Genomic DNA, 24,681 nt, shown 5'->3' on the forward strand with positions numbered 1-24,681 from the left:
AGCGTACAATGGGGCGTCCTCTGCACCACCTAACGACAGACTTTCGCAACAAGCAGTTCTATGTTCTCAGTATAACAAGCCATTGCGACTTATTCATGACCACGATTAAGCACTCATTTCAACCTTTTGTGCCACAGGATTCAAGACGCCTGACAACGACAAAAGGTACAAAATGTACCCAGCATTGTTGGGTACTTCGTGGAGTGATGAATGACCCTATTCACCATTCACTTCGACTTGACACAGAATGATGTCGATTATACTCTCATAGAATTGGTCGTCTAGAAACCTAGATCTTGAACGTTTCCGACTTTGTGCTCTGTCCTCTGGTGGAGTGCAACAGGGGAAAAATACTGGTAAGACACGGTTAAGGTTCAAAGAACATTCTGTATTTGGAAGTAAACTTGAGAACGGTTGAACTCTCTCTCTCTCTCTCTCTCTCTCTCTCTGAGGAGAACATACACGGAGGAAACGTCAAAACCAACCGCCATATTTCCACACTTTTGCGTGAAAAGATCGAATGAAACATTCCTTCAAAAAAGAATCTAAGATACGAAAGAAAGGGAGACAACTGAAGCAGAACCGCAGAAGAAATATTTAATGGCAATGTATTGAAATGAATACCGCTAGGGAATCCCCGTCCCAACGTTAATGACAAGAGTTGTAAAGTATTCACTTCCGTCTGACAAATCGCATACATTACCGGTAATATTATAATATAAAATGACTGGATATTGTCACTATATATTTCAAACTTTTAGTTTTAGAATCGAAAGTCGAACATCGTTCTTTTGATTTTCTTGTATTTTTTGTGGTTGCTGTTGTTGTTTGTTGTTGGGGAAGATGACTGGGTTTCAATTCTGTAAATTTCCCTCCCTATGAGAATTATAGATGCTATAAACATGCCGCAATGTTAGGGAAACTTTTGGAATAAAACATCTGATAGCTAGACCTGAATGCAGATCTTTTACAACTGTACGTTGTATTGAGTTATTAGATTGATGGGTATTATCATACTCCAGCCTTAGTTACATCCACTCTCCCTCCCCCTCTCTCTCCCTCTCCCTTTCTATATCGACATGTATCAACCTATCTATCCATCTTTTTATTTATCTACCTATAATCCCCCATTACACCTCTGTTTCGGTCTGCATACAATGTAAATATTCTGCATTATGCTTACAACTCCATGTACATTTAAATACATCCAACTGCAGATCAATACCTTTAGATCTTATCTTTTCGACACGTCAGTAGGCTGGCTGAATACATTTTATTTTTCAATGGAAAATTTATCGATTGGCGTCGGGTCTGAAACTGATTGAACTCCTAGAAATTTTAAATACAACGTTAGTATATTTACGTACAGCTAATAATTATTTTTCTCATAAACTAAATAGGAGCCAAGCAAAGTAAGGATACAGATCTGCGTATTGGAACAGCTATGGAACATAATATTGTATAGTACCCATGCATTTATGTTCGATGGCTCGATACCCAGGCCCATGTTGTTCCGGCTCCAAACAAAAGTACGAAGCTAGAAGTAATTTGTAACGATTTTCGTCACAAACAATGTTTTTGTATCAAGAGTATAGGCTTAAAACACCCACGGGGAGTGTATGCGACACGACGTGCTGTCATTCTTTTAGCTTATAGAAATACTTTTATAGATAGATATCAATCGAAAATCATGTCATCCCGACGGCTGGGTTTCGCAAACAAACTCATACAAATTGAGAGAACAAAGGGCAATTCTACGAGTGACACCATTGCCTTTGAAAGCAGCACACTGCGCCAATACAAGTTCAACCACGAATGTCATAGGCTTACAAATGTGGATGTGAGCTTGACAGACGCTGCTGTGATCGACTGATAGACGTGAAACGTACACTTCATAACGTATTTCATAGCATAGCTTTCGTTCATTTCATTTATTTCCACTTTCATGATTGGTTTACAAAATAACTGTTATAACTCTTATAAGCCTATATATACTACAAACTATTGAAATACGGATGAAAGGAGGCTAGATTCAATTTTTGTCGTGATACATACAACCTTCAAAACAAACCATTGTGTATTCAAACGTATTGGGACTTATACAGACGTCAGACAGAAGATTAATCTTACTCGTTATGTAGCAAGGGCACATTGTCCATGTTGACGAGCTATGTACTGACACAAGACACAGGTATATAATACCACATCTTGGAAAAATACACTGCAATATAATTATGTCGCGTACATTTCAGTGAGACAATATACTACATATATATCAAAATCGTTGGGGTAAAGGTACTATACACGTATTATGCACTGACTTTCGATAACGTACAATCATGTGCATGGTCAACGCAGAGTTATTATATATCTCCACGTACTGCACATATATTATACTTACTGTAAAAATGGAGATGGAAATGTATGCCTCTGGGAAACTATATACCGAAACTCGTACGCAGCTCCGCTCAGTGACAATAGATGCAGATGAAATGCTCGAGGTTTTCGCGTCAATTTTGACCAGCAAGTCCTTGGAAACTGATTACGCTCAGCTTCACCGGTGTAGGTCGAGAATAATTATCTTCACCCGCTGGCTTGCCAACCCCGCCTCCCGTTCCGTCTCCGAGTGTGCAGCGTCCGTAGTCCGCTCCGTTTCTACGTACGCTCAAATATTTCACAACACTGTGCAGTTCATCACTGCGGAAAACTGTGTGCAGTACATACAACGATCGCCATAGCAAGTGATACACGTCCTGCGCCGATATTGAAAATTTCGGACTCCTTCGGATCACATTTCACTGTTTATCTTCGTCACAGAGGTGACAAGAAGGGGTTCTAACCATGGCTATTAGGTATCACTTCTTGGCGTCCGTTTCTTTCTATTCAATATTGCACATCCGCGTCACTTGCTACTGACTAATGGTGTTCGGTAACAATGCTGGGTTTACGCCTCGCTGAACTGAAACGTATCTTCAATTACAACTCAGTTTCGTCTCCTCTCCCTTCGCTGTCTATACGCCTATCAACAAACAATGCTTTTCATCACAGTATTGCAGAAGGCCAAATATTACACCCCGTAAACATCCATCGTATTCAGTATACGAGGGATTTACCGATCTGCTGTTTTTTTTTTTTGTATGATGTCCTTTTACGAGAATTTCATGTAAGTTTGCACATGGATATTATAATGTTATCTGAAAAGCAATTCAATCTGTATAGCGTTATTGCAAGCAAAACATCGAAGGTCATAGCTATTGTCTTGTAAAATACTGTGAGCTCAGGACCAGGTGCGCTTACCGAGCTCGTCTGCTAGTCTTCAATTGAAGGCCTCTTGTGTAATATTAAAAAGATGGATTTTAATCATTCATACATAAGCTTTTGGCGCAGTCATTTCTTCTTTTTTTTAATTCATCGTTGCAATTTGTTTGTTATCATTCAATGCAATGCTATAATATCACGATGTAGGCCTAAATTGCATTCTTGGAACGCCGTAGGAGCATCACAGCGTTAGTTAAGTTAGTATTTTTTATGAGACCCAATTAAAAGACAGGCAGTTGTATGCCCGAGAGAATTTACATCGGAAGAAATGAAGATGGCAGTGTTTAACTCCATAGGTAAAAACGACATTTAATAATAAAGGCCTGTGGCAGATTGTGAGTATACCGGTATGGCTGCCAATGAGTATACCAGGCCCTATAAGTATTAGTGAGAAGAGTTAAGATATCAATTTGTCGTTGATCACTTCAAAAAAAATTGCAGCAAGATAACATCAAGTCGTTTATACGCTAATACCGGGGAATAGTATATGATCTACTAATATGTTATCCAAGAGTATAGTGAAATCATTTCTGACTGTATTGAGGAAATCGTATGATTCGTTCCAAAAGTAATACATTCCACGTGTCGTCCTTTCTAAATGGGAATCTACAACACTTTGTGATGTAACCGGAGTAAAATGTTCAGTACTACAGTATACTAATTTTATAAGTATGATTTAGATTATGTATAAGATATAATATTTGTAAGGATCTGTGTCGATCAACTGTTACAGAGATGTTAGGTTAAATAGTATATACCAAAATGTATTTTGTAAGGGAACTTTTTAGTCAAGGTGATATTTCGTTGTTCTAAAAAGATCATGAACATTAGTTGTGAAGCTATTTCTTAACTTTTATTCTGATAACACTCACTATTTCTTTTGTTTTTATTTGATTGAGTGAGAATTTGAACTCGAAAATATAGTTAATTAATGTTATGGAATTTATTTCTTTAAATTTTGAGTTTCATTATTTGTTTTTGACATTCCACAAGAATGTGCAATACACCGATGTACATGATACTGGATAAAAGAGCATTAGGTAATCAAAATACAGTTCAAAATATATACTCTGTCAATAAATTAGACTAAAGAATAGAGACAGTTGCACAGATGATACATGATGGGTAATACAACACACAAAGTGGATTGTGTTTTGTATGAATATTCAACGTAATCAAAGTTTTAAGTCCCCTAAACAATGGAAACTGCAAAATAACTTTGATGACGGAACCAACTTATGGTAATCATGCTGGTAAATAAAACAATAACTTTATCACATTTTGTGTTTATTTCTGCACAGAATATACAAAACTAAAGCATTGCCCAGTAGTGAAGAGTCAGGGTAATTAACTTTACTGAATACTTATAGTTTCCTTGTACTGATAACCTTTACGATTAATTTTTTACAACAGAGTTCTGTCTCGTACAACATAATGGACCATTCTCCACCTATTTCAAGACCTTGGGAGAAGGCATGTAGGCCTACAGGCTACCATTTGTGATAGTCACTTATAATCATATGAAATTCATATGAAAAAGACTAATGCATACAAAACTATAATTATGATAAATTCGAATTTGCATAAGACGATTAATGATAACCCCTGCCTATTTCTCGATCAATCTTATACTGCTTAAGTAACTTTGCTACGCTCAATCTCGTTGTTCTATCTTTGGCATACTACACGTTTTCGCGTTTTCCATGATGTCTCTCGAGAAGACAATCGTACATAAGCTCTCAGCATTATGCAATAAAGTTTGTGTTTGCAGACTATGCTTCATGTTTTTTTCTTATATTCCCATCGATTCTCCACCCCCCCCCCCCCCCCAAGCAAACACACACACACACACACACACACACACACACACACACACACACACACACACACACCCCGCCTCCAATACATTGATCAGCAGCAGCGTCACAGCGTCACAAAAGAGCGGCTTTTCTTAATAGAGTATAACGTAATTCGCGAAGGCGCTGTTGTCCTTTAATAAATTTAAGTGTCTTTATCGATCGATTGAATGAATGGTCTGCCAGCCCGTGAGTGGAACGGCCATGAAAATCCGTTGGATCTCTTTTCTTTGTGACACGATTCCCATTATTTTGATCTTCGTCAATCGCCTATTGTTCTCTTTCGCCTTATTCATCTCTATGACTTGTCGCTGTCATGAAGTGTCCAATTACCCAATTTAATGAAGCATCAGGGAGGATCGACGAAGTTTGTACAAGATTAAGACGTTTTCCCTCGGCCTCGTCATGTAGGCATGTAATAGATGACTCATGATAAAATGAGTTGAAGGGTTTATTTCATTCTTTCCTCTTCTATTTTGCTTTGTAACGAAAAAAAAAGAGTCCCTTCTTAATGACGTCTAGCCTAACAGTGTTTAATCCTTGAGCCGAATAATCCGATTTTCCTTGTAGTGAACTTCATAATACTTTCCACTCGTCCTTCTTCAGTCATTAAGTTAAAAAAAAGAAAAGATACCGGGTAAATAATGTTGACTATTTTAAACAAGGAACTGCGGAACATGGGATATTCATGAATAGAGAAAGAAGGAGAAAGAGAAAGATCCTTCGGATGCGAAGAGGTTACGCAACATATATGCTACAAGGGTTCAAATGAAAGATACATTATAATCATAATCATCATCGACATCATCATCATCATCATCGTAACCCCGTTCCCCCCCCCCCCCTGGAGTGCCAAAAAAAATTTTTCTTCTGTAAGTCCCAAATATCTTTGTTAAAGATTCCATTTAGAAAAGAGAAGGATATTGTATAAGTATTATATCACACAGGATCGAAAATAAAGAGCACTTTAACAAATCTTTTTAGAACGTTGTTGTTAGTCGTGCTCTATATAGTTTTGTCTTTTTTGTAGTGATTCACGTTGACGTCTATACGCAAGAATTAAAGAAAAAAGAAGAGACCCGTTGAAGTTTTTTCCTTATCAAAATCGATCATAATGAGGAGACAGTATTTTGAGACTCTGAAGTATCACGAATCCCCCCCCCCCCCAATCAAGAGGTTGCTAAACAGTCACATTATGTATGCAAGTAATTTAAGTTTCTACGAAATGACTAACTCACGACTCAGTTTCCCATTTAATTCGAGCACTATAAATGAATTCCAAAACAATGTTTTGGTAAGTAACATCTGAAACAATGTTTTGGTAAGTAACATCTGTAACAATAAAATCAGTTAAATTTAACCACATCATTATGCAGTTCAACGCACGATAGTTGGTATTCTTATTTCCTGTAAAACAAAAAGAAAAGAAGAAAGTTGTTTAAATTTTTTGCATGTGTTTGAGTAGAACATTGCTTAACTTTATTTTGATATTTCATAGACTTGTGAAAACAATAATTACTAAAATACAATCACCACATTTAAACTTCACATAATACCTATTGGATTGCTTGTGTGTGAAAACACTTTCATATCAAACATCAGCAGGGCCGGTGGAGCATTTTTAAAAGTGGGGGGGGGGGGCACTTACGGGGTTGAGCTAACAAGCAAAAAAAAAGTCCTCAGCTCATCTCTCCACCTCCACTTTCGTGTTTCTTCAGTTGACAATAAAAAAAAAGAAGGAAAGAAAAAAGAAAAGGAAGGTCTCTAGGGGAAAATCATAGCCTTACCGCGACCACTATTCAAGATCTATCAATTTCTTTTTAATGTCACTTGCGTACTTCCGGGTTAGAAAAAATGGGGGCCAAATTATTGGCACCTTATGTATTCCTTTGTATGGTGCACGAAAAGAGTGGGGCCCAAGCTCCCACGGCCTCCCCTCCGGTTCCGCTGGCCATAGTCAGTGAAATTCTGAAATATTTTTTTATTGTTGTCTCATTATTAGATCCGATTTTATGGAACCTCATTCAACAACAAAAACATCTTCTTTGGTATGGCTTCACACAATTCAGAAGCGCCACTTTAACATGATATTGCCCGACAGGTAACACTTATACCAGCGAAATGGAAATTCTCACTTCCACCTCCCTGACATAAATTACTTCCGTCTAGTTCTGGGGCTAGAGAAGTACAGTGGGTACAGCTGACGTCTTGTCCCAAAATAAACGCACCGGTGTGAAGGTTCGAATCCATGATAACATCCAGGGCCCCGTCTTATAAAATCTTCAAATTAATCACAAGTCCCCAAATCAATCGCAACTTGCATTGCAGCTCTCACAAAACTTGTGATTGATTTCTATCACAAGTCTTTAGAAGACAGGCCCCAGAGCCTCATTTCCCCTAACATAGTTATCTCGTACCTCATTATTTAATATTCCTAGTAATTAATTGCATCTCCACGATAATTACCATGAACGTGTGAGAACGTGTGAGATAAGAAAGCTATGGTGGAGAGCAGTGAAGGAGAAAGAAAAAAAATCATGTCCTGACCTCTACTATATAAGAGATTTAATAAGTGGATAAACAGGTGTATTATTCCAGAGATGAGTCAGGTGGGTCAGCAGTGACAGCAGCAGCTTCAGCTATAATGTTCGAGGCGCAAGATGGCGCCCTACCTATTTTTGTTTTGCTAGGCTCGGCTCTCTCCGCTGTGCTGACATTGCGCATGCCCACTAACGTTGCTAGGGTAAACGTACAGGTGTCACACAGTCAGTGCAGTGGGTAGTGTATTGTGAATGCGAAGTTGCTCCATGTGTGTGTTATGAATGGGCGAAGTTCGATCGAAGGTGTAAGGAGGACCGAAGGGCCGAATAAAATCAATATTATTTCCCTTTCACCAAAAAAGTTTTGGCCTCTTCCAAGATGATTGTAGGTGAGGAACATGATGAAGCGCTTTCCAGGGAATCTTTCGCCATCTACATGGCGGAAGGGGACGTCCTTTTTAAGCAAGGAGAGTACAAGAAGGCCCTGCAGAGTTACTCCACGGTGAGTCTGTGTGTGTTGACATAACATGATCAATCATATTTGTAAGGCACTGTATAGGCCTGGTTCTGGTTCTGGTTGGGTTCTGCGCAATCACTGCCTGAAGGCTGTTATCCCGCGCAGCCGGTGTGAACGGATTTATTTCTTAAAATTTTAAATTCTGAAATGAGCTTTTTTGACCAGCTCTTCTAACGTTACATTGAGAATGATATTTTTATAACCTGATTATTATTATCAATGCAGACCCTTCGGCCAATTTAGAATAAGAGTATGGGTATGGGGCTAAGGCCAAGGGCAAAATCTTACTGAATCAGATCTACAAATTATGATTTTTGTAGTAGAAATAGGACCCTAGTCAGCTCAGACATTGTCAATGCCAATGGCATGCCTAACGCCAGTAACGCCATAGCGGTTAACGGAGATTCTATTCACTCAGCAAGTCAAGCCGTGTTTTCCTCCACACAATGCACAACTGGTCACAAGTTCGCAGGGCTTTGGCAAAGGCTTGGTGACAGCCCAGGGAGTCTTTATCGTGTGAACCTTGTTACAGAAAACATCTGCTAAGAATAAGAGACTCTTGCTTATGCACACTTACAATGTAAGTGCTGACGCCTGAGAGACTGACATGGCATAGTGATGGCTTGGTCAAATACCATTAAGAACTGCTACGAATGCCATCACAAGAATGATTTTCAGACAATTTCGTAAGATCTTCCTAAGTGTAAGAAGGCCATACAAAACCCGAGTTCGTAGACTGTTTGTAAGTTTGTAGCCTAGTTGATGGTCTTGTTCAAAATTTTTTTCAATTTCATATGAACCCCTCTCTTCAAAGTTCACTTGGAAAAAGGCCGTACGAACTCCAGAATTCGTACCAACAGTGACATTTGTACAAACGCATCGTACGTACGAACCTTTGTGACCATAGCTTCACAACCTAGGCCAGAGATGCTGCTGCTGCTGATGATGATGATGATGACCTTTTGTACTTGGAGTGTGAGCTCTCCATTCTGGATGCAAGTTTGCCCAGCGTATATATTCAGGGTCCCATATTCCATCCATTGTTTCATGTTTTGAGATGGACCCCTATTTTTATTGGAATTCATTTTTTACAAAATTATATCTTAGGCAACCTTGAAGGTTAACATTCATTTTGATGGAAAACCAAAACAAATAAGCAAGTACTTACTCAATTACACTCTTCCTTTAAACAAAGAAGGTGATGACTTTGAACCTTTTTAGCTGAGAGTGCATGGCATATTTGACAAATGAATGACATCAGAAGCTAATTCCACAGTGATAAAGTGTATGGATTTCTGTTTTTAGAGAGAGCTGCACCCTACAAAGTTTAAAGAGTATATGTTGCACAGGACATACCCCAGCTGTATTTTGGCACTGTGGTTTTTAAAGGTTTGTTATTCTCACACTTGCCCTCCCACCCCTTTTTAAAAGTCTACCCGTCCTTCAAATCAATACCTCTCGATAATCATGATCAATACGACTTTCCATGACAGACGGCTGTGGGCTGGTAGGTGAAAGTGAAGACTATAGGAAGGGAGAGATTATCCTTCAATCTATTGATGTTGTTCGTCCCTGCATGACAGTCCCTATTCTTTTTCGCATCATGAATATGCACAGCTGTTTGCCATAATCTGATAAATATGCATGAGGCTCTGTTGCTAGGACTTGAGTGAGGGCAAAGGGGCTTGTGTACAAATCAATGGTGAAACAAAATGGATGCATGCTGTCTGCAGTAGCCGTATATGTGGAAGTGCACAGACCAAGGGCTCTACAGAGAAAATACTCAATTTGACGAGGAATCTGTGTGAATTTGATCGTATCCATGATGGATGAATATGTGGATCCAGCGCTAGAGCGGGAGGAGCAACTGAAGCTCCTACAATCCTACATCGGAGAAGCAGAAGACCACATGAGAAAGAGGGACTACAGGCGGGCAATGGAGGGCTATAACTTAGTATGTAAACAACATGGCTGCCCCTGTGAAAGCCAGTCACTAAATCCTGTAGTGCTGCGTGATGTGCCTCCCAGTTTTTTAGAACAGAGAGTGCTAAAATGTTATCCCTGACCCTGTACCTTCATTTGACAAATGAAGTATACAATGGGTTTTACTTAGTTGTGTTAGTTGTGTTGAGTTGTGAAATTATGAACATATTAAGATCATAACAACTTGGTCACTCTCTAGGGTATGCCCAAGAAAATATGAGTAGATGTTTTTACCTTCATGTAATGTTTCATGACTATTGGTTTCATCAGCTGCTGCATGATATCTTTGAACACATGCGTGACAATTTTTGCTGCAGAACAGCTGAATATTGTGTTGGTACAGTCCTTAGCTAGACAGTTTTCCTGGACGCATACTAACCCAGAACAGTAAAACCATGTGTTTGCACGTGTGTGTGTATAATGGCATGGTACTGTAAAAGTGGAAATTTTGCGCATTTCGCTTGACCAGGTACTAGCATAAGCATGCCAATATGTACCACTACTAAATATCTTGTTTCTGCAGGATTAAAAACACACTAAATTGATCTCCTCTGGCCCAATGCAAAAAAATTACTTGTGCAAAATTTTCAAATTTTACAGTTTTCATTCAATATGGAATATTTAATTGACTACTGTACTTACTTGAGAGAAGCACGTTGCTTGCACAATTTGTGAGTATAGAAAAAACAAACAAAAGCAATGTCAGTTATAAATCTTCTGATTGATTATGACAATGGAACCAATGTAGGAATGGAGAAATAAGCTCGATCTGTTTCACAGTGCCAAAACGACGGAAGAGACTATTCTGCAGAGAGCACAGTGAGATCTTGTTGACAGTTAAAAAACAAACAAACAAACAAAAAATAATAATTATGTATGCCAGTAATGGCATGCAGCACATTTCTTCATTGTCAAATATGTCATTGCCAATGTGGTCATTACATTATCATTATTCTATAATTTCTAATTCTATTCATTGTATTCTTCATCTGTTACCAGGCCCTGGAAATAGAACCGACAGACAAGAATTGCCTGGTGGCCCGCTCAAAGTGTCATCTCCAGCTTGGTGACTCCAAGGCAGCCCTCAAGGATGCTGAAGCAGCACTGGAGGATGATGAAAAATACATCAAGGTATTCAATAATGGCCTTTTGTCATTTACATGTAGAGTCCATTACCAGCTTTTAGCGTGTCTAGTCTTTGTATGAAACAAATTCTTGCTACGTTGGACAGTTGTAGGCATGTGAGCCGTAAGGCATAACGTGGATGATGTCTGTCGATGTGGCCATACACTGTATTTGTATCTCATTGAACAATACATGAAACTTTTTTCTTACATTTGTGTCAAATTAACAATTCATGACTCGTGAGCACATCTATCAACGCAAATAGGTAGATGTGCTCTACAGAAATTGCTATGATTATATTTTGTCATTCTTAATAGAGAACACCATGTTTCCAGCACCTGAATAAGTTCATTTGTATTCCATTGAAGTTTCATTTTACTTTATACAGCAAGTAGTATACCTATCTATGCAAACTTTTTGTATGTGCACTGAATGCAAGATACCTTTGACAAATATTTACAAAGTTGATTCCGTCTTATTTCCCTGACTATGATTAATAGCAGCTCATCCTTCACATGAAATATTTGAAAATAGCCATGGTGCCACGGTGCCAGCGAATGAAAGCACTGCAAGCAAGACCTAAATCTAAATATAATCTGTCCATCTGGTCACATGACAGGGTTCAATGCAGAAAACTCTGAATATAAATATTTAAATTTGAATTTTGATTTGAACTTGGTCACTTGACAGGGTCTGTACCACAAGGCAGAGGCCCTCTACCAGATGGGCGACTTTGAGATGGGCCTGGTCTTCTATCACCGTGGAAACAAGCTGAGACCCGAGCTGCAAGAGTTTCGTCTCGGCATCCAGAAAGCACAAGAAGCCATTGATAACTCAATAGGAAGTGAGTGCAGTCTGTGGTAGATAATCAAGCAGAAGAAGATGTAATCGCGATTGACTTTGTATGGATTATTCTTCCAAGTTGTGGGCAATACTTATCAAGGAAACATGGCAACTGAGATGCTTTTCACATTTCATAATTGTTAGATTCTTCCTATCTGTCTCCTGTTATTACATATCTCATCATCAAATGTTCTCCATTACTGTATATGGTGTTAAGTATTAGCCAGTCTAATTTTTAGCCAGTTGAAACTCAGATCCTAACAATTATATGAATGGTTAGATTCACAATCCTTGAGTACAGCAATGAGCAGAAAAATGCACAGGGTTGTATGCGTATGTCACATGATAATTACATACCTGGATCAGAGTCAATACTTTTGTGCATTATTTAATTCACAAATGTGTAGCAGCCTACTGTGTAAAATTCGTGAAAACAAAACCCCATGAAATATATATGGTGATTACAGCAAATATGCATATATTGTGACCAAAAAATCTGAAGAATCAAGCATTTTAACACACAACCTCCCAGCAAGAGTTTGACTAGCTCCAAAGGAACATTATATCATGTCCACTTCAGGTACAGGAAATAATTTTTGAGAAGAGCATACTGTGCATTGTTTTTGTGGCAAGTAGGAGTAATGCAAATTTTGTTTTTTATTTCCATCTATTCCCAGGTCCATCAAAAGTCAAGCTAGAAAACAAAGGAGATCTATCATTCTTCACAAAACAAGATGAGGTAAGCGTCAGTTAATCTTGTGTGTTTCAGACATAGAACTTAGACTGTGATGAAGTTAACAGTCTAAAACTATAATAGCCATTATGTTTAAATTCATAAAATGTAGGGCAATTTGTCAATCAGTTGCAAAGCCATTATGTTGTTCATGATATCAAGAATGAATATCAAAATACTTCACAATTTCTTCGCAATTTTTTTATCGCTCGTTCTACTTACTGGTACTGTGTTACTATTTCATTAGGCAAGTATTCTGTTAGAGAATTGAAAGATAGAACTGATTTAAAGGGAATGCAAACCCAAAGAGCAATGTGGATTGAGTGAAAGCAGCAACATTAGCAAAGCACATCAGTGAAAGTTTGAGGAAAATCGGACAATCAATGCAAAAGTTATGAATTTTTAAAGTTTTGGTGTTGGAACCGCTGGATGAGGAGACTACTAGAGGTTATGACATATGAGTGGACAACAATACTAAGAACATATAAAGGAAATTCAACAAAAATTCACTTTTCTAGCATCATGAAAGAGCACTTGACTAACCGCTGTCAGAAAACAGGGGAAATAATTGCTACCCTTAACATATGTCAGTATCAAGTTGATGGAATTTGTAATTTTCATGAAAAATGATTTTTTGTGAAATTTTCTTTATATTTCCTTTATATTGTTGTCCACTCATACGTCATAACCTCTAGTAGTCTCCTCATCCAGCGGTTCCAACACCAAAACTTTAAAAATTCATAACTTTTGCATCAATTGTCCGATTTTCTTCAAACTTTCACCGATGTGTTCTATTAACATTGCTGCTTTCACTTAATCCACATTGCTCTTTGGGTTTACCTTCCCTTTAACATTTTGTTGTATATATCTTAATATCTGATGAATGCTTGAATGTGCTCACTGTCCCCATGATTGATTTCTGCCAGGCCAAAAGCAAGAAGCCAGCCAGGATGGGCTACAGCAAGCCCATGGCCAAGCAGCAAGAGAACAAGAAGAAGCGGCCCACCAAGCCGGAGCAGACTGACGCCGAGAAAAAGACGGCCAAGCAGCTCCTGGGTGAACTCTATGCTGACAAAGAATACCTCGACATGCTTCTCAGAGATGACGGTAAGTGCAGTCTGCAGAAAGCGATGTCCGTTACTTCCACCAGAAGTCCTGAGGCTCCTTAAAGTGCATCAGTCGGTCACCAAGAAAATTTCTGTGATTAGAATGTTAGCTACGGACTGTCATTAGGTGCTTTACACACACAACCACTTTGGCATACACTGAAGTTGGGCAACATGGCCCATAGTGATCTAATATACTGACAACCATGAATGTTGTAAAGACAACTGTATTATATGATTGATTACAGGGTTTGACACTAAATTTTATTTTATTGTCCTGTTTGGGCCACTAAAATTTTACATTTGAAGCTTTGGTGCCCCCCAAAATAAATGCTTTGGCCCAACATACGGGAAATAAGAATCCGTTTTGAATCTTTGTTGCCTGATACAGGCTATCAAAAGATAACTTTTTATTTTGTAGCCCAACATCAATTTTCAGTGGCCCCGGGCCTTCAAGCCACTACTAATGTAATGTTGAGCCGTTGATTAGCATGACAAGGCATGACATGATTTGTTTCTAAGATTATAAATCGTCGGTTGAGAATGATAAGGGCATTAAGTGACCACAAAACCCATAGTGTTCGAGAAGACTTAAAGCCCTTCTCATTCTCAACAGACGAAATGTAGCTATAATTAGGGTAGATCTCCTTTTCCTACCCTATGTGGTGTCATTTCACCCAGATTAACATTGTACGGGTAATTGTGCAACATGATTAAAAATGTCTGTAATGTTTTGTTTAACACCATGTCCTTCCAGAATGTCTTCATGTTTTATAGTGTGTATGTGGATAAATGCAAAACTGTTGTGAATCATTTGATTGATTCTGATGTGAAAACTTAGCATCATTATTACATGGAAGAAGCACAATCGTTCAGATGGTAATAAGGTAAACTTAATGCAACATTATCTTGGCTGAAACCTGTGGATCCGTCTTGATCAAAGCTGCATTGTTGATAGCCATAGTACTATGAACTATAGGCATTAGTCATCCAAAATCTTTTGTGACTACTTTTTACAATCCTTCAGAAGAAAAACACTAGAGTACTGTAAAATAAGGAATGTTCGCATCAATTTTAATTTCTCAAGAGCCAAGATTTGCAAAGTTATAATGCATGCAAAAGTCCTTGTCTACTCTATATGCATTGAATGCCAGAGGCATTTCACAAAAATTTTATGCCTTGAAAAAAGCTGTCAGCTCCTCACAAATATTTCATGCCACAAAAGTATTTTGCTGTACAGTATACCTGTCTCTCTCATATTTGCCCACTGTATTTTCTGTGCATTTTCAGTCACATGCAAGCAATCAGTCACTACTCAGCATGTATCACAAAGTATAGTTTCTCAGTAGCTTAAAAAAAACCAATTAATTCCTTCCAGACACTTTCACAGAGCTGCATATATTTGTATAGCTTCTGCAATAGCAACAGCGGTTGTTGCTTGCGTAATGAGTCTAACAATGTATGCATACATTTTCCTTGTCAGACTTAACGAGAGCTGACACAGACAGCGGAAACCGAATCTACGACCTCGTGAACGAGGGCCTGCAGTATCTCGACACGAGGACAGAGTTCTGGCGGCAACAGAAGCCGATGTACGCCCGTAAGAGGGAGAAGGAGGAGGCGAAGGGGGCAAGGGAGAAGAACAAACAGAAACCAGCCGATCCTGCCAAGTACATCCTCAAGAACCTAGAAGACATTGATGCAGGTAAGGAGACTTACTGTGGTGATGGTGATGGGGATGGTGACGGTGATGGTGATGATGATGGTGGTGGTGGTGGTGGTGGTGATGATAATAGTGGTTATTATGGTGATGACGATGATCACAATGTTGATCATGATAGTGACGATGATGATGATGATGATGATGATGATGATGATGATTATAGGATTATTCATGACGTTCATGAGGAGGAGGAGGAGGATGATGATGATAAAGATGATTTTATTACTAGATGACAATGTAAGGATAGTTATATTTTCAAAGCTGCACAGGGAGGAACTTTGTTTGGAAGCCTATGAAGGGGTTACAGACTTACTACCCATTAAATTTGTTTGATCATCAGTGTGGAACTACTTCTAGTCACTTTGAAAAAAAACAACAACACACAATTCATATCAAAATTAGATTATGCATCAGCTCTCCAAACTATGCATAGTATCTTAAAACTGTAGCACGCACTCAAGACACATAGATATTCTTTGTGTATGACTTATTTATTTTTTTAAAAGAAGAAAAAAAAAAAGGGCCAGTTGATAGCATAGGATGATAATTGCCTCATCTTGATACCTTCCATATCCAGCCCTGGCTGACGGCAGACCACGTGATGCTCTACGGCAGGCCCAGAAGGTCCTAAGGAATGTGGAGGGCTGGTCGCAGGACGACGTGCCAGAGAAACAGGAGTTCATTGCCAACTTGCACAGCTGCATCGGCAACGCATACCTCGACATGGGCAAGATGCCGGATGCTCAGCAGAACCACCAACGGGACCTGGACATCTCCAAGGACAAGTGAGTTTCTGCAACAGAAAGAAAAAAAGAGATTAAGGAAACAATCAACGTGTTTTTCATGAATTCTTCTTCTCTTTTCCTTTATTTTCATGTGTAGTTTTGCTCATTCACCAGGTTCATTTTATTGCTACAAAGAACAATTCGAGTAGTCAGAAATTCTGAATGTAAAGCTGAATTCATTCTGAAAAAGGGAATAACTGAAAACTTGACATCCAGCTTGAACTGCAATGTGCTGGTTCCAGGTCCCCATGTCATTTAATGATTAAGTTGCACAGACTGAATGTTCGTGGTGTACCAACTGTGCAAGGACCTTGACATGGTTTCTGTATTTCAAATATTGATATTCTTGACAACGCTAATGGCAATGTCATTATTGTGTCTTTCTGTTGATACTATGTTTTACATGTGTGTAATTACATTTAAAAAAATGAATTGATGTTATACTTCTGTTTTGCAGGTTAAATATAAGAATAGCACAATGTATGAGGTTGAAGGACTGTCCAATCATTTATCTTAGATTGGCTTACAGCAACGATAGAGCCTCAACTTCATTTTTGATTTGGAAGTTTCTATTTTATCTATTTTCCCAATAAAAGCGATAATGAGGAAGGCAGGTCGCGGGCATTGGATAACCTGGGTCGCGTGTACGCCCGCATCGGCAAGTTTGACGCGGCAGTGGCGCACTGGTCAGAGAAGCTACCGCTGGTCAAGTCGGCGCTGGAGGGCACCTGGCTGTACCACGAGATCGGCCGCTGCCATCTGGAGCTGGGCGACTACCAGGAGGCCAGGGACTGTGGCCAGAAGAGTCTCCAGGCAGCCCAGGAAGCCGGGGACGATGTGTGGCAGCTCAATGCCAGTGTGCTCATCGCCCAATCAGAAGGTACCGTTCTTCTGATGATGTCATTCTTTCTCATAATGCTTTCACTTCATGGATGCACTTTCCATGACACTATATTGATATGCATTATGATTATACTCTGATGGTCGATCAGAATGCATGGAAATACATGATTACACTATGTTTTACAAGCTACTATGAGTGTTTTTTTTATTTGGGAGGGGTGTGGATGATTTACAAAATACAAACTTTATGAAGAGAGACTATATTGAAAGGCTGAACCTGATATGTTTTCATGTCCAGGAAGTCAGGAAAAACCAAAGAAGCAAAATCAATGGGTACATTTGTATCATTAAAAATGAGAGAGAACGTAATGCTTAGGTAGAATATGCTGATAGGCAGAATGCATTTAATATGAAACTGATATGCTAGCAGGGTGCTACATAACTTTTTTTTTACCACTTGCCTGGTCAGGCAAGCAGATTTTCAAATTGTTGCAGAACACTTGCCTGAACATAAATTTTACTTGCCGTAAAAGAAAATCCAAAAATAATTGTGTATTATACATACATACAATATACATCATGATTTATCTGGTCGGTATCATGGTGTTTATGATACTTGCATTTTAATACCCTTATTTGATGGATATTATTGAAAATGCATTTTGGGCATGTGCTATCTCAAAGTCTTCTTATAAATCTGTGAAATCCTGCCTTTTTTAAGAGTAATGTAAACTATTTGTGACCCTGCCCCTCAAAACAAACAAAAAGTCGCCAGACATGAATTTTTAGTTAAGACCATATTCTGAAAGAGCAGACTTTAAGCTTTAAAATGATGTATAACTCAAATCAAATGGACTCTCCTAACCTATCTAAATATTGGAAAGAAAGCACAAACTCAGGAAAAGTGTGAACTGAGAAAAGAGGCTCTGAAGTACAGTGTCTATTCAAGCGCTTAATCTTTACCAAACCGTGCTGGCTGTGCGATGAATGGGACAAAAAACAGGAAGTAAACCACCAGAGTAACAACAATGAAGGGATTATCAGATTAAACTGAAATTAAGCATGCCTCATTAACACATTCTGTCCATAATTAATGCTAACTTTCAAAGCAGTAACACTATCTTTTCAAACGTTATTAGAGTTGAAAGTGAAGAGTGTGGACAAGGTTTTTCAGAAATGAAAAAGGAATTCTAAAGACACACCTAATCACACTATTCTACCAATAATGATCGACATAAACTGCTAAAAAACACACTTTCCTGCCCGTTTTATGATACCAAATTTTAGCATAATGTAAAAGAAGACCCGCTCTTTCAGAAAATATGAAAAAGTCAAGTTCGGCTAGGTTGACCCATTTCACTTATTTTCAGTTCTCACGCAAAATCAGTGTGTGCGACTTTATGTTCGTTTTGAGGTGCACTGTCACATTTTTGTTTTTCATGTGTGCCATCATTTAAACCAATTAATTAATCAATCTCAAGTACTGGACAAATTTGATTGTTTGACCCCTGACCTTTTTTTTTTCACCCCATTTCAGTCAAGTTGGGTGATCTCCAGGAGGCTATCGAGTCCTTCGAGCGTGCCCTTGAGATGGCCAAGGTCCAAGGGGACGAGCCGGCCCAGAAGGCCATCTCCAAGGCCCTGGAAGACCTCAACGAGAAGATCGTCCAGGGGCTGCAGGAGAAGGAGGCAGAGGGAGATGTCCTACCGGAGGAGCAGGATGGACAGAAGAAGGAGGAGGAGGAGAAGAAGGAGGAACAGAAAGAAGAGGAAGGTGAGTCATTGGGGTAGAGTTGGTGCCAGTGTGAAATTGTTCATGTGGAATGTGGACCTATCTTGGGTGAAGTAACATGCATCATACGGACAGGGATCCATAGGGCCCCGTTTCATGATAAAAGTTTCTATGATTGTAACACTTGCTGCTGGAGTGACAAATGTCATGGTAACGACAAAAATCCAGCTTCCTGATTGGCTGTTGCTGCGAGAACTTGCTTTTCTATCAAAACTTAATATTCTAACATCTTTTATGAAATGGGGCCCTGATTTCTGTCCAGTGCATTCTTAAAAATCTTTCAATCTTCTTTTTTTTTTTTGGGGGGGGGGGGGGGGTGGGGGGGGGGAGAGGGGAATCAGGGTCAATACCACACCTTTACTGGTTATCTTTTGGGGAAAAGGGCTTCACAAGACAGAGAGAAAGATGAAATAAAAAAGGTGAAGGTTGTTGTATCTTGTGTTGAGAGGAAAGAATGTGTTGACGTAAAGTGGAGAAAAAGAAGGAAGGTAGAATTCAGTGAGATTAAAAAGCCTCGTGAGAATAGACTACTAAGTATATTTGTATGTACATGTACAATTGAAGTTTCCACCATATACGAGTTAATGAGGATGAGTCCACCTTCATATACATGTAGATTGAATGAATGCAGCAATATTAGTATTACACATCAGTTAAAGTTTGAGGAAAATCGGACAATCCATTCAAAAGTTATGAATTTTTAGAGCATCTGCGCAGTCACTACTGGATGAGAAGACTACTACAGTGTATGATGTCCCATGCGTAGAATGATATAAAAAAAAAAGATTATAAAGAGAATTTCACGGAATTTAATTTTTTGAAAAAATGCAAATTTCCTTGACTTGTCACTGACGTACAAAGGGTAGTATTATTCCCCCTGCCTACTGAAAGAGGTAAGTCAAGTGTTCTTATCTTATGTGAGAAAAGCGAAAATATGTTGAATTTTCTCAGTATTTTCTTTTTATTGTTCTACACAATGTGACAACACAAGCGGTAGTAGTTCTCTCATCCAGTGATGGCGACACTGAAATTTCAGTGGGCAAAGATAAGCCAATGTGATCTTTGGCATTTTGAGTCAAGTCTTGAGCTGTACATTTGTATGTTGTTGGTGGGTGTGTGTGTTTTTTTTTTCAGTGATAAAGAGCTTTTGATAGATGCACTTTGCATTCCGTCACTCTGATTGGAAGCATGACAGAGCAATTCAATGAGACAAGCTCGAGCTTGATATGTCTCGAGCTGGGGATCAGCAAACTTCATTAAGATCAGTTAAACATTTTAGTACTGTAAAAGTGGATATTTTCGCGCAACTAATTTTTCACACAGCCATGTGAGATGAGTTTCATGAGCTTTTAATTCTGCAGAATCAAGACATCAACTACAGAACATGGCGAGCAAAAATGTTCGCGTGCTTTTATTTTCGCGCTAGTTTCTGGTTGCACAAAATGCGGCAAAATTTCAACACCGCAAAAATTTCTGCTTTTACAGTACATATGCAGATTAACTGTTTCTGTCAACCAAGGGAATAATTTTCAAATGAGATTTTGACAATGCTCAGTCATGTGCATTTGGAATATACAAGTATGATGTATAAAATTCCTCCTAAAAGCACCTCGCGTCCATCGCGGAATAAAGATTAGCAGTCAGCAAAAAGAGGAAGAGGCTAACGATGCCGAGGTGGATGTTGGTCAGGCGAAGGAGGAGGAGAAGCCTGAGGAGGCGGAGGTTCCTCAGCAGAAGGAAGATGACGTACAACAGAAGGAGGAGAAGGAGGAGGGGAAGGAAGAGAAAGCAAAAGCTGATGGTGAAGACACTTTGTGTGGCTGGATGTTAAATGTGTCATTATATATACCCTCGTGCTTGCTTCATCACATCATTGGTGCTTTTCATATATATCTCGACATCAATCTCCCACCCGCTCTCCTTACCTTTCCTGACATCCTGTTCCATTGTGTGAAGATATTCCTCCAGTATTTAATCTTTTGCAAGCGCATTATTTCACCAGGTCGGGATGCACTTTACAAAGTGTTTCGTCGTTGTGAAATCCTGTGTCACCGTTCCTTCTTTAAATGTTCTTCAAATGAAATGGAATTTTTCTACAGATTTGAATAGGTTGAATGGATGCTTTTGAATACCTAATGATTGTTCAATTATTTCAAAACATTGAGTCTTTCATATTAAAACTATGAAGCTCATGAGACACAAGAAAACCCCTCCCCCTCCCCCCACAAGAGAAACAAACCAAAAACAAAAACAGCCCTGGAGGATTCTAGTAGGCTTGAATGAAATTACTGGTATGTGATTTCTCGTTGGACTAGTGACAACTCCTGTACGTTTTTCAAGGTCCTAATGCCTGTCCTAACTACTGCTATCTGAATCATACCACTCAAGTCACTTGACACATAAGAGAATCAAGTTGCTGAAAGTTACTAGGTGTAATGAGAGTGCTGTGACCTTAGTATAATTACTCTCCAAGTTCTCTTTACTTTATTGATTAGGCATACTATAGAGAATTCCTTGTTTTTACATACGATAAATAACAATTCCACGAATGTAGTACATCACGCTGTGCAGCCTGGTGAAATAATCAAGTGCTTATGATGGCTATTTCACAACATGTTGTAGTTAAATTGACCATATGACTGCATACTCCTACTCACATTCACTTGTTGGTTGGATCGTGATGGCACAGTAACACGCCTCTTCCATCATTGCTTCATGTTGACCTGCTACTGGCTTTAATCCCTTGTGCTGGTACAATGTAGATATTTTCACATCCTCAAAATACCATTCAGCGTTGTATGTAATGTTTGTGTAAAGCTGACTAGTCTTGCTCTAGTCTAATATACATTTAGGCATATTGTATATTACGAGAGATTGGCTTCATTTCAGGCCAGGAACATGCGTCATCTTTTTTCATCTTCACAATTTGAAAGCCTCTCACCCTCCCTCCCCCCCCCCCAAAAAAAAAAAAAAAAGAGAAGCAGACAATTTAAGAAATGCACAAAATTTATATTGATATCCTGTAGACTTTGAATAAGACAAATAACTTTCAAGACAAGGAACCTTCATGCATTGTCCGGATGATTAAAAAGGACTAAAATCGATTTTCATACAGAATAGCTATGTCTGTGCTTTTTTTTTTAAAGTGTAGATACAAAGCACCTCCTTCTAAACGTGCAGTTTATTCATTGCTCCCCACACAGCACATTATCTGGATCTGTTTATGCTGCATACACTTTAATTTGAAAAGTAACCCATTCTTGGGTTGCTTATTTTGAGCGAGTTAAAACATGCAACACTTGTGCTGTGTTACTTGCCTTTGCAACTCGCATTCTCTGCACTTATCTCCCCTCATAACTTCAGTACATGTACAGTGTTCTGATGTAAGCATAGCTCACTGTCAGCAAACCTGAGTAAACGAACATGCCACATACAATAATTACTCTTTTTGCCATCACTGGACATGTGACTATATTCCCACTCCTCATTGTTGATCGTGAGATTTTTTTCCCCCATGCAGATTAATTCTGGAAAAACTCTACTAAGCTTTTATGACTATTAACTTCTAAGGCATGTGTGGAATATTTGTTTTTGTTTTTTGTTTTGTTTTTAATTGGTTAATCAATACCATTACCAAAGCATCTTTTTAATATTTAAGGGATTGCTCCATACTTAAGATGGGAGATAGAGCTAACAAATCAGAGCCAGCGTTTGAAGAGGAGATATTTCTGCAAGCCAGTTTTTGAGTGTTTTAATCACTCTTCTGTCCTTACTGCAAATTTCACAAATTTCAAACCTTCAAACGCATACAATGCAATATGCTTTGATATGACTTGTGTTCCCACACAAGGGTCATTTGCCTTCAACAACCTCAAGTCAAACTATGTTTTTTATGGAAGATTATTCTTTAGAAGTAAACACATTTTTAGATTCTGCCTGTCACTGTTTATTACACGTATATCCCACATACTCCTAGAAAAAAAAATGTCAGAAGTTTATAGTTTCAAAATGCATTGATCCAGGTTCAGATTTTTTTTTTTCATGACATAACCATAACCTGTCATCACATGTGGGTTGTGTGGAAACTAATTTCCTTTTTCACAGCTATATCAAATCTCTAAAATGTCACAGTTTGTAAAAGTTGCAGTTGGTGCAGTTTTGTTTTTGTTTTTTTGGCTGCTCTATTTTTTTTTCATTATTGTATACATAACTTATTCTGAAGAATAACAAGAAATGTCATACAGTACTAGTGTTCAATATTTCAATATCTTATCATTTAATTTCTTTATCAAAATATTGATTTTTGGTTAAAAATGAATCAGAAGACTGTTAAACTTAATCAGGTGGCAAAGAAGTAAAAACAAAATTTTCCTTCCACAATAAGGTAATGCATGGTTTTACAAAACGCTTTTCAAGTTTTTAACAACTTTATATATCATTCAATATTCAAAGAAGAAAACAGGAATGGGGGGGGGGGGGGAGATATGCCATTGACACATTTACTCACTTCTGGGGGGTGTTTCATCAACATTTGTCAGCACTGACAAGTTGTCAGCACTGACAATTTCAGCAAAATCCATGGTTTTGATTGGCTGAGATGCTCTGGTCACTGACTGTTACTATCATGGTGATTGTCAGCGCTGACAAACGTTGATGAAACACCCTCCAGATTAATTACTTAGACGCATATCCAATCGTAAGACATCAATGCATTTTCAGAAAGAAAAAAGAAAAAAAAATGCCCTATTTTTCTTCTTAGTGTGCACTTTTGATATAAAATATCTTTGACAAGAGAAGCAAAGCACGGAAGAAATGAACTAAGGGCACTTTAGGACAGTATTTTTGTTCACTTTATTACTGAGCAAAACTCACTGGCAAATTCCAATGCTGGCCAATCACGCAGACTCTCGCAGCAGTAGTAGGTCGTCCAAGTCCAAGGCCAGTAGCAGGAGCAGCAGCCGTTCGTCCCACCGCAGCCGAAAGAAGAGCGGCAGTAGCAGCTCTGATGACGAGTCCAAGAAGGATGGCAAATAGTTACGCCAAAGAGGTGAAAGATTTCTCACGCTGGAAGTTAGCAAGGAGGGTTAACAACAACAACAACAACAAAATTTTGTATGTAAGGTGTAGGGAACAGGAATGGGGTAGGGACATGAGAGTGTGTTCTATAAGTAAGCTTATGAGTCTTTGCTGAAACACACACATTTTCTATGATACTTCCAGTTTTAAGGGGGTGGGGTGGGGAGTTTTTTTTTTCTTCTTCTTTTTTTCCTTTTTTAAGGGGGTAGGGAAGCGAAGATGGATTTCCTTGTTCTTACTTGTAGCTTCTATCTTTCCACTATTTCACAGACGTGCAATGTAGGAAAATTTTCCTCAAATTTAGTTTGCGACGGTCGAAATGGCTATACACGCATGACTCTGCATTCAACTGGCATTCAGCTGGCATTCAGCTGACAGATGCACCTTTGTTGTTTTTCTCATCAAAAATCAAATGTCAACAGTAGATGCCAGTATGAGTGA

The 24,681-nt window shown here is 38.7% G+C and overlaps 1 protein-coding gene across 1 annotated transcript; it reads left to right on the top strand.

The window, feature by feature from the left end:
- Positions 1 to 8,014: 8,014 nt before the first annotated feature.
- Positions 8,015 to 24,198, top strand: LOC139744064 (outer dynein arm-docking complex subunit 4-like). The gene is made up of 11 exons (XM_071654519.1): positions 8,015 to 8,216; positions 11,214 to 11,345; positions 12,030 to 12,183; positions 12,860 to 12,921; positions 13,842 to 14,022; positions 15,505 to 15,726; positions 16,322 to 16,529; positions 17,126 to 17,409; positions 18,910 to 19,146; positions 20,771 to 20,965; positions 24,068 to 24,198. The coding sequence occupies exons 1-11, from the start codon at positions 8,094 to 8,096 to the stop codon at positions 24,196 to 24,198; spliced, it is 1,929 nt and encodes a 642-aa protein (XP_071510620.1). The 5' UTR covers positions 8,015 to 8,093.
- The last annotated feature ends 483 nt before the right edge of the window (positions 24,199 to 24,681 follow it).

Source organism: Diadema antillarum, unplaced genomic scaffold (genome assembly GCF_040938485.1).
Source record: "Diadema antillarum isolate AM-2024a unplaced genomic scaffold, OU_Dant_1.0 seq00001133_RagTag, whole genome shotgun sequence".
Lineage (NCBI taxonomy): Eukaryota > Metazoa > Echinodermata > Echinoidea > Diadematoida > Diadematidae > Diadema > Diadema antillarum.